We start from the raw sequence: 11,663 nt of genomic DNA, 5'->3' as shown, positions 1-11,663 counted from the left end.
AAAGAAAACGTTCAACATTATTCTGTAACCAAAGCTGCCATTACAACAAGGGGGCATTATCAGGTATAATTCTTTCAAGTACATAATAATTTATTTACCAAAGAAACCACTGCCTGCACAGGCCCTAATGGAAGGGACAATGATGAGTGATCAGTTGTCCCATTAGCAGGGGGGCTGGACCAGGCAGATCCAGGTGGGGAAAGCCCATCAAAGAAAGTCCTTCCAGCTGGGTGACTCACACTCAGTCCCACCTCTGTGTGGCAGGACCCCAGGACTTTTAAGCCAAACTCCAAAAGCTGCTTTTGAGAAAAGCCTGGCCCTGCTGGCCCACTTGGGCCAGGAGAGGAACATCCCCTTTCAGAAAGGTTAACAAGAGGCCCAAACACTGACTCTGTGGGCTCCATTCCACACAGGGACTGTATGCAAACTTGAGGTACTGCCTGTGACACTGATTCATAATGTCTGCTCTGGGGTTCCTGGCTGAGATGATTCATTTTCCAGAAGGTGAGCCCAGGGATAGCCTCTACCCACAATCCTCCAGACTAGTCAGGTCCTAAATTCTGACTCCAAGAGAATCTGGTCCCAACAGAGCTACATTCTTGGAACGTTACAGTGTCTCCTTACAGAAATTTTTGCTTTACTAGAACCAAATCTTTCAAAGTCTTTAGCTCATATTAAAGGTTGATATAAAAAGTGGTCATTTTTGAAATCTTTCTGTAATTTCTGTCACTTTTTGCCATCATGATACAGGTTGGTTACAGTACAAGGACTCAAAGGAGAAACACCTTCTAGACTGCAGCAGAAACTGACTTTGTCCTGGCAGGTAGACCACTATGTATCCTTGCCTGACAATGGAAACCATTTTCCCTCTTGGCCTAGGTTTAAGAGGAATCTCAGAGCACAAACATGCAGTTTTCCTTAGCTCCATGCTATCAAAAATAATTATTTCCAGGGTCAGTATGTACCTTCCATTTTTTGTTTCAGGTTTTTATGTTAACTGTAATCTTTTATCTTGCGTGGTTGCAAATTCTTTTTGGAAAGGAATTATTTTAAACACAAATAAACACCTACTATTTCCCCCATCCCAGCTCTTTCTGACATAATCCAAAAAGAACCCTACCTTGGTACAGTGCTTGAAACCCAGAAAAACCCATCACAAATACTGAAAGATTTATTGTAGACATTTTTCTTACACAATTATGTTACACATTATGGTACAGTACACTGGAAACATTAACACACATGAGGTTATTAAATCATTTAAAATTTCTTTTGCAAAAAGATAATGTCTTTAGGCTGCTATACCTGTCATAAATGAGACTGTGCTCATTTGGATCCAATCTTCTGTCCTGTAGCTCTGTCACGGTCCACTTGCTGAATGACTCCACATACCAACCTATCTTGCTTGGAGTAGTTCATACATCGATACTTGAGTCTTTATTAGGTCAGGGGACCCTGTACCCCACTGACTAGATTCCTTCTGCATCTGCAGCCCTCAGGGCTGAATCATCAGCATCTCACCCAGCCACCTCCCTGCCTTGTTTTCCAGACTCAAACATCTGACTCATGAAAACGTGACTTACGTTGCCTGGACAAATTTCTTTGACTCTGATTCACAGGTTTCAAATTTTCTTCAAGCAGACTAAGAGCAGACTGCTGAGAATAAATTCTTGTCTTTACCTTTTACACAGACCACGTCAGGAAGGCCAGCAAAGAGCTCCCTCAGGGCCCTGGACATCGGGCAGTGGCTCTGCTGACCTGTGCTTGTGCACACTCTAGTCTCACTGCTTCTGAGCACTGACATCTCTGTCTCTAGGCTTGGGTAGTTATTTCTCCACCTTTAAGGCACTCACAGGTGTTTCCTTCAAACACTTTTCTTCTTAGGAACACTCCCTTGAGAGAACACACTGAGCCCACGAGAGGATGAACAATCCCAGCAGAAACTGCCCCCGGGGGCTGCTCAGTTGTGGCCACTTAATACAGACTTGCAGAAGGTCCTGCAGATGGATGTGAGCCAACCATCAGCCCAGCACACAGGTATTCAAAGCTGTACAATGATTCTGCCAAGTGCTCAGGATCTGTGGACGTTGTCTGTTACCAACAAATGAAGAGGTTCTGGGGTACACTCAAGCCTTTTGCTCAACCAGGCTGGGATCTGTAGCCCTCAACATTGCTTGGAGACTGGCTGTGGTGACACTCTTGTGCTCCCTACAAACAGAATTCTGGTCAGTTTGCAGCTCATCACCAGGCCTTTGTGGTTTTCTGCTCGGCATCACCTCTTCCCACAGCTGGCTCACATGGGCTGAGAGTGTAGGCCCTCCACACCGAGGCCAGCCAGGATCAAGAACCACCACTGACTGCTGGCACCTAATCCATCTTCAGATGTTACCAGAGGAACTAGTGCGGCTGCCTGTGATTCCAGCCCACAGAATGGGTGAAATCTCTAGTGCATCGAACTCCCTGGAGGACCCCCAGAGAGGAGGACCTGATCCGCACAGCCTGGCCCAGCGCTAAGATCCTCTCATGGAGGAGGCTTTACAGAAAGTGAACAGATACAAGCTGAGAGAGCACGTATCCACTCACAGCTTCATTCTAGAATCAGGAAACCAACTTCTGTCCTAAAACGATTTCATCTGGGACGGACATGCTGGTGCTATGCTGCATGAGGTGGAGGCAGTGGTTTAGCAGCCATGATGTTCCGAGGCTCACAGCAAACAGTTGCCTTCCCCACATAGGAGTCATCACAGTTCATATGTTTCCCACTGGCATCAGAGCCTGCTTTTCGAGGGCATCTTCATTCTGTTCACTGATCCTCATTCAATATCCCCATGTGTTTGTTTGTGAGGAAGTCCAGGAAAGGATTGTTGCAAATGGCCTGATGAATATTACTCACTGTAATTTCTTTGGGAATCCTAGTCCAAAAAACAAAGGGTGTTATCAGGTGTAACTCTATCAAGTATGTAATAATATCATTAGTTTACCAAATGGAAGGAACATTCTTTATATAGGCCCTAAAGGAAGAGACAATGATGAATGACAAGGTTATTGCTTGGGGTCACTTAGGAACGGATGGGGTGGCCGAGTGGGTTCTCGCTTTTTCTTTTCTCCATTATTCCTTTTCAGCATTGGTGAAAGATCTGGCCTACTCTCACTCACAGTCAGGCCTGCTCAGGGGTCAGACATGACTGCCCAGTCACAGGCATGAGAAGGGTTTTAAGAAGTTGGCTGAATGGTTAGGAAAAGATTCTGAGGACTGAGAAAGGTGAGAAGAAGTAAAGTGGATAGAGGAACAGAACAGTATTTTTGTAATTCAGTCTGAGTCAAAGCACCACAGAACTCTGGGGCCGTTATTTCCTGTCTGGTGGAAAGATGGGAGGTGGAGCTAAGCCAAACCAAGTGTGATGGTAAATGTTCTTATCAAAGCACCCCAGTCCCCTACTTTCCAGAGGCAGGACCATGAGGTGAGCAGGCGCCCCAGATGGCGGGCAGCTCACTCTCGGATTTCAAGCCGGACAAGCAGCAGCACTACCAAACCTCTTCCCCCTTTCTTTTTCCTTAAAGACCTCTTCTACTCTGCCTGATGTATTACATTCCTATGAAGTCTGACCTAATATCGCTCTGATTTAGGCTTCTTCATGTTTTCAGGCACTTTGTCACCATTCTCTAAATTTATGATAGCCCTTGCTAAAACGGGACCAAATAAAATCTGTTTCCTATGAAAGGAATACCAGGGTGTGGAAAAAGGACCTACTTGTCATCCTTCCAGGGCCCAGAGAAAGAGAAAACCCAGTGTTCCAAACGATTATAATTATTAGGGAGCAGCAAAGAATTAAGTGGTAAGCCAATGAGAAGACCTGGGTATGAATCTAGATTCTATTGAGTATTTGCTAATAATAATGATAATAATGCTCAGTTTCCTAATTTCTAAAAAGGAAGTACTAATTCAGCAATAACAATTGCTAAGATAAATTAGGTAATACAGTTCAACTTGACAAAAATGAAACCTGCAGAAGGCAGAAAACCTGTCAAAGAAGGAAAACACAAGTATTTTTTACTACCAGACAGTGGTAAAAAGTGGTTAAGACTGCACCTGTCAAAGGTTGAAAGCTTGTGAGACCCAGAAAAACAAGGCAGTCCCATGGAGCTCTGGCTCCCACAGGTTTCACTGTGTATGTTATGCCTGACCCCAAGGTCCGACACATAATGGGCACCGTTGGTACTTTTTATTCCAAACAGCTGATATTTGTTCATTCAACCCTGTAACATAAAAGCCTGCAGGTGTCTATGGAAAAATGACTTGGAAGGTATCTCCAGGCAGAGCTGAGCATTTCTAACCAAGAGATTCTCTCTCTCTCAAAAAAAAAAAAAAAAAAAGAGAGACAGAGCAGATCCTGAGTATGCCTGGCTATAAGGATGTCCCCAAAAACTGACAGCCTCATCTCCTACTTGCATGATTTAAGCATAAAACATCTTGGCGGGCAACTGAACTGCTAGGAAATATCTATAAGCCTAACACCACTGACTAGGAGTTAACAGTACCTGTTGTGAGATGCTGTCTGGTATCCAACTGCCAAGGCCTGTCTCAGGATATCACTCACCAGCTGTTCTGTAGCCTGCAACAGATGATGTGGTTACTCTCCAAAACGGACAACTGCCTGCTGAAAGGAAGGGATGTGTCTGACTCCATCCCTTACCCCAAACGTGAAACAACTGCATCTAAGGATCAGTATCCTTAAAGAAAAATTAAAGGTTGGAATAATAGACTATAAGTGATAGAGGCCATTATTCTTTGGAATCACGATCAGATACTGCTTTTAGGGAAAACAGAAGCAAGTACTGCTATGAAAGGTCACTGTAACGGGAGGGGATCCACCTGGAAAGGTTCTGAGCTAGGATCAGACTAGGTAGGGAATGGCTTTATTATCTCCTTGTTCAAGGACAGGATAGTTGTGGCTGTCTCTTTGCTGTTATGATATGCAGAGAAAACCTGAGGTTTTGCCACCTCCCTGCAGCACTGAGAGTGCTGGCTCTTACCCCAGGATACTTCTTAAAAAGGACTTGAAATGGCACTAAATAAGGACATCTCTGGAGTGCCAGTAGCACAAAAACTCTAGTAGATGCTTCAACATTCAGACAAGGCCATGAATGACTTCATTTTAAAATCAGAACAATAATCTATAAATGGATACATAGACAGCATGCAAGCTGAACAGGTGTGGAAAGGTGAATGGGACTACACCCACGAATATTTATAGGTTTGACAAAGGAAAAAAACAAAACAAAATCAGGAGGGGAAAAAAGGACTAAGCTTAAGATGAGAAGTTTGAAAACCTGCCATCTATTCCTTCCCTGTCCTGCCTCTCACTTTAAACTGTGGAGTCTGAGCATCCCGCTGTCCGGCCCCCATTCCTAGCACTCACAGCACTGCCGCTGGCAGTCACCCACCTTTAAAATCATGTCCTCGACCACTGATGCATACACGTTCCTGTGGAGTGCTACGGGCTGCAGGGTGATTCCAATCTGGGAAAGCAAAAGTAAAAGTTCCTATTTCTACTTTAAAAATAGTCTCTCTTTAAACAAGCGTCCTTCTGATCCCCAAAGAGATGCCTAGTTAGAAGAAGGCTTCTATACACATTCTGCACAAACTCATGAGGAAGTAACACAGAATATAAAAACTGGAAAGATATTTTATCTTATTTTTCTATTTTCTGGTTGACTTAAAAATGCTATCATAATCCTGCCTGTACCTCCAAATCTCTTTCATGGGAGAACAATGGTCAGGATTTGTCCTGAATTCTGACAGTGAGATCAACAATTTTGAGACTGGAAATCAGATCCTAAGGCCCCGTTTGCAAAAGGTGAAGAAGATGCACCTGGAAATGGCACCTTGCCCCATTTCTCATTTCTTCCTGTCAGTGAAAACACAATGTCTCTCACTCTGGGTCCTGAGCAACTGTGCAGTGGCAGACACTAAGAAGTGGTTGAGCTCCATCAGTGGTGGATAAATAATTCTCTCTGGTATAATAAACGTGGTCTGTGTGTCATACACACCACAGGCAGGGCCCTTGAGAGCTATAAAAAATGTTAGAAGTTTATCCTTGGAAGGATAATCTGGAAACATGACATGCTTCATAAGACAAAGGTGTTTTTCCTCAGGCAGATGAAAGAAAAGGAGATGAAAAGTGAAAAAAAACAAAAAACAAAAAACAAAACACCTTTACCTAGCTAGGGAACTCTGGTAGCACAGTGGCTAAGGCATTTGACTGCTAACTGGAAGGCTGGCGGTTTAAACCCACCAGCCACTCCTCGGGAGGAAGGTTGGGCAATCTACTTCCGTAGTGATACTGCCTCGGAAACCCAAGGAGGGGTCGCTATGAGTCAGGTCTGACTTGGGGGCAGTGAGTAAGTTTTACCTAACTGCCTTTCTCTAAATATACCTTCAACAGGTAATCTTCTAACCTAGAATTAATTTTCTTGCTCAAGGACCTTGGGTAGGAAGGTGGGTGTTCAGACAGCCACTGCAATTTACCAGGGAGAAGTTAATCACACATTTACTGACCAGAAAAGTCTAGTACCTAAGTCGATACGGTTGTCTCTGAACATTTAGCACCTGACCTGGTTTGTGACCTACCGACACCACAAGCCACAGCCCCTACCTTCTGTGTGACATCACTGATGAATTCAGACCCTGGTGTTGGTGGCAGGTAGAATCTCATTTCTTCCTGTTTCTCTTCCTGTTCTTTTTTGATGCTTATCTTTAATGGCTCTGAGAGGCTCAGGATATCCACCTCCTCCTCATTCTCTGGTTCTCTTTTCTGAAACTGCTGAAGGTCCTCCAGTTTCCGGCAGAGGTTGTCAGCAGAGGAGAATGATGATGGGCACTCTAAATGAGAGGTAATCAGTCTTATGACATCTGTGGTGACAAAATAAAAGGATTTCCAACCTCCATAAAACCAACAGCCTGAGACCCGGAGAGGAAGGACAAGTATCAAGGGAGCTGACATTCTTTCTAATTCTAAAATTGTATGAATCTTTAATTATGAGAATCAGTAATTCATGAAGGAAGAAGAGCATAGAGAGGCATCTTGCATTAAGACACGTGTGATGTAACTGCAATCTGAGACAAAACAGATGGTACACAATTCTGACTTTGCTACCAAAATCTAGGCCATTCCCTCACCCTCTAAGTAATGACTACATCGATTTTTTCTTTATGTTTTAAAAGTAATCCTTCTGATTAGAAAAAATGATACTGCTCAATGTAGAACATCTGGAAAATGTAGAAACTGATGGTGAAGAAAATAAAAATCACCCACATCCTCACCACTGAGAGGTAAGTACTGTTAACATTACAATGTAGACTGTGCACTCAGTCTTTAATAAGTTGATTGATACAAAGCCTAACAAAGAGTGTTAGAACAAGCTCTGGGAGTCTGCTAGTGCACCCCTTTCATTTATGGATAAGTGAAGTCCAGACAAGGTACATGATAGGTTTAAAGGCATCTAGCAAGACCAGAGTGTCCAACTCCTGGCTTTTTCTGTGTTACTGAGTAAAAACAAACATAAAAAAGGAGCTCTGATAGCATAGTGCCTAAGGCATTTGACTGCTAACCAGAAAACTGGCGGTTCAAGGTTGGGCAATCTACTTCCATAGTGATACCGCCTCAGAAACCCAAGGAGGGGTCCCTATGTGGCTCTCTCAAATTAACCAGTCATATCTTAATAGTGAAACACAAAACTGATCAATATAGTCCATTCTCCAAAGGGCTCAGATATGAAGGCAGAGCAGACAAAGGCTAAAGGTACTGATATTAAGTGCTGCATGAAATCAGAGAAGGGAGTGGCCACCCTGGCCAGAGCTCTCAGGAAACTTTCATGAAGAAGGCAGGACTTGTGCTGTCCTGGAGGACCAACCCCTCACACCCACCATGTGCTCCAGGTCCCCTCAGACTGGGAGATGGGGCTTCATCTTTACCATATAAATGAGGGTGAAGATAGAAAACAATCCTCTGTCCTCTTTAAGGTGAAACTCAAAAAGCTTCTCTCCAAATATCCTTTTATACTCTGTCCCTATCATGCCACCACATAGCAGTTTGGGTTTCTATCATAAAACACTCAGTTCATTTTACCTGCAACATTACTAGTTGCTCATACCTGTGTCTCCTACACTGGGTCACGTACTTCCTACCTAGGTGTTGGAGATAAAGATGTAAAACAGTCCCCACCTTCAAGAGATAGACTAAGACTTGTACTTTGGAGGTTCAGAAGGTCTCAAGGGAATGAGAAGTCATTTCTATCTGGAGGGGAAGAGATGGAATAGGAAAGCCTTTAAAGAGGAAATGATGTGAGGAGGAAAGGACTCCTGAAGCAACAGATGTGCACCTGTGGGATGGCACAGTCTGGAGCATGACTGACTGGAGTACAACATGAGCAAAGCTTGCAACCTTGGGGCACAAACAGTTCTGTGTGGACCATGTACCGTCCTTGGGGTTGGGGGACATAGCAAGAGGTAAGCAGAAACTCTTTCAAGTCCTCAGGTCCTTTTACCCAGTAAAAAGGAAGAACACAGAAAACTGCTAGGGCTAAGGTGGTCTGAGAGCTATGGATGGTAAAGTAATGTGAGTGCACTCAACAATGCCTCTCAGTCGTCCACGAGGCTCGGTGCAGTTCCACTGAAGGTTACCTGGTTCACTGTCAATCTGGGTCAGCACATCCTCAATTGTATCCCCGTCATTCCTCAGACTCTCGGGATCAGGGGGGGTGTAGCCATGACAGCGACACCAGTGAGCAATGTGCTTGGTTTTCAGGGGAGTCAGGTGGTGAAATCTTGAGTTTCTTTCCAGTATTTCTTGTAAGACTTTTCGTATTGTCATTGCTCTTTGCCACTTAAAAAAAAGTTTTTGAACCACAATCAAATCTTCAACTTAACAGCAGTATGTTTAAACAAATCACCCACTTATATATAACCATGCTAACTTAAACTTGTTAGAATCATTTTTTCCTAAAGAAAAAAACCTGATTGTGGTATTCTTCAGTTTCTTATTTTTTCTTTAAAGTGAAACAATATATACTGGCTCCTTAATGCTTATAAAATAAAACTGAAATTCCTAGATTTGGCTACAAGGCTTTTTACCTGGTCCTAACCAGAAGGCTGGCGGTTCAAACCCACCAGCCACTACTTGGAAGGAAGGTTGGGCAATCCTACTTCCGTAGTGATACTGCCTCGGAAACCCAAGGAGGGGTCGCTATGAGTCGGGGCCAACTCGACAGCACATAACAACAACAACAACAACTTACAGTTACCCACTTCCCCTCCCCCCACCTCCTCCAAGCACACTGACTTTCTCACAGCTTCCTAACCATGCCTTTGTACATGGGATGTCCCCATTATAACTGACACAGTAGTTGGCACACCATAAGCACTCAATAAGGAATTAATTTTAAGTTTTTGAAAGTCATAAAATGTTCTAGAAGATGTAATACTTTTATCAATGCAGGACAATAAAGTAGGTCTTTGAAAGGCTAGCTTCATGTCTTTGAAGAATGAGGGTTCTGACTGAGAAAATATTTTGTGATTATTTATCAAAGTACTGACAAAACATGCTACAAATTTTATCACTGTTGTATAAGGAATGGTTTAAGGAAACAGCCCTAGTGGTGCCAACAGTCAAGCAAAGGAAAGCTTTGTAGTTTGAACCCAACCAGCATCTCCACAGGAAAAAGACCTGGGATCTGCTTCTACAATGGTAATAGCCCTATAGGGCAGCTCTCATGTCACATGGATTGCTATGAGTTGAAATCAATTTGATGGAACCTAACAACAAGCAGGCACCCAGAATCCATGAATGTTTCAGTTCTTTTTTCCCCATGAGCTCTCAGTACTGGCCTGAATATCGAATAGGCAGACATGGGATTACCTCGGCAGCTCTCCGTTTTCCAATGTTCCAACCATAATATTGCTCCACAGACTTTGCAGAAAAACAGCTGGCATCTTCACCTAGAATGCACATATCCAGCAAACTCTGAATAAGGTATTATGATTGAAGCCAAATCTTATTTGCTGGAGATATGTCCAAAAGTGTCTTCAGATCTCTTTATTGGATGTATGTTCCTTACTGGGAGAGTTCAGATGCAGCATTAACAGAAGGGTTATAATGATTTTTTTGGTAGAGAAAGGTGACACACTGCCACAAAGCTATTAAAATAAGGGGAAACGGCACTACACTATGAACTAGGAGACTCAACACCTAGTCCTGGCCTTGCCATGAACTCACTGAGTGGCTCTGGGCAACCCACATCACCTCTATGGGCTTTGTTTTTCTTATCTGTAAAATGAGAAAGTCGGGAAAGATAGTTTCTAGTTTCTGAAGTCCCTTCTAACTCTACAATTCTGTATTTGTAGCTAGATTTTAAAAAAGGGTTTTGAATCTTAGTCCATAATGCTGGGGTTAAGGTGGTCTGAGAACTATGGAAACTGAAGATATGAGTGTGCTCAACAGAAAATGCCCATCAGTTGTCAATGAGACTCAGTGGAGTTTACTTTGAACTACTTCAGATGGATCTCTTGAGATTAGTTTTCTTGATTCAAAGGTTTAGGGTCATGGTTTCATGGAAATAACGTAGACTGGCCTGAAATTGTTTTTGGAGTTTCCTCTCTACCTTCTAGTTCATAAGTACTGCCTGGGGTCTTAAAAGCTTACTGTCACCCAAAACACAACAAATTAATTGTTAACTGCCTGGAACAACGGAGGAAGGAGACCCAGGAATCAGAGAAGGAAATGGATACATATATAATTGCCTCCATGACCTAAAGCCTCCTCTGCCATAAGACCAGAAGAAATGACTGGTGCCTAGCTATCATTACTAAACGTTGTGATCAAGACCCAACAGATGGATCTTGATCAGGAGAAAGAAAAATGTGGAACAAAACTTCAAATTCTTATGAAAACCAGACATACTAGATACATTGAGACTGGATAAAGCACTGAATCTATCACCTGGAACCAACATTTAAACCATAAACTCAAACTATCCCATGAAGTCATCTTTAAAGTAAACAACCGTTTAGCTCAATAAAGAATGTCTGCCTCAAACACTGTGCATTATAAAAGAATTATCTGTATCTATGTGAGAGCAAACTCAACACTAACTCTAAAGCAGAAAATGAGAACTTTCAGGGGCAGAGAGTCTAAGTTCCTAGTGGTAAACCGAGATAGGCAGTTAGTGAGAATGCTGACATAATGTGATGTAACACATTACTGAACTGTTGGAGTAAAATCTGTTGAATAGGTATTATGTTTTATTGTGTATACAACTGACCCTTGAACAATGTGGGGATTAGGGATGCTGACCCCCTTGTGCAGTCAAAAATCTGTGTTTAACTTTTGACTCCCCACAAAATTAACTACTAATAGTCTACTGTTGACCAGAAGCTTTAGTGGTAACACAGTCTATTAACACAGTTCTCACCATACAGTTATTAGATTTTCACTTGAAGACATTTACCCACACACATAATAGATAAATTTACTAACTATGGCATGACGATTATTTACTATTCATTAAGTGGAAGTGGGGAGCTCTGGTAGCATAGTGCCTAAGGCACTTGACTGCTAACCAGAAGGCTGGCGGTTCAAACCCCCCAGCCACTCCTCGGAAGGAAG

At 42.9% G+C, this 11,663-nt stretch overlaps 1 protein-coding gene across 1 annotated transcript in view; it reads right to left on the bottom strand.

The window, feature by feature from the left end:
- Window positions 1–2,803: 2,803 nt before the first annotated feature.
- The window catches only part of YEATS2 (YEATS domain containing 2), a 163,253-nt gene continuing 154,393 nt past the window's right edge, over window positions 2,804–11,663 (bottom strand). The window contains exons 25-30 of the mRNA XM_007935911.2: window positions 9,918–9,997; window positions 8,684–8,885; window positions 6,657–6,883; window positions 5,446–5,520; window positions 4,540–4,613; window positions 2,804–2,912 (exon numbers count right to left, since the gene is read on the bottom strand). Coding sequence (XP_007934102.1) covers window positions 2,804–2,912; window positions 4,540–4,613; window positions 5,446–5,520; window positions 6,657–6,883; window positions 8,684–8,885; window positions 9,918–9,997 — 767 coding nt within the window. The remainder of the gene's footprint in view (window positions 2,913–4,539; window positions 4,614–5,445; window positions 5,521–6,656; window positions 6,884–8,683; window positions 8,886–9,917; window positions 9,998–11,663) is intronic.

This window comes from Orycteropus afer, unplaced genomic scaffold (assembly GCF_000298275.1).
Source record: "Orycteropus afer afer isolate SDZICR_OR568_19922 unplaced genomic scaffold, OryAfe1.0 scaffold00032, whole genome shotgun sequence".
NCBI lineage: Eukaryota > Metazoa > Chordata > Mammalia > Tubulidentata > Orycteropodidae > Orycteropus > Orycteropus afer.
This window is presented reverse-complemented; position numbering and strand designations above follow the sequence as displayed.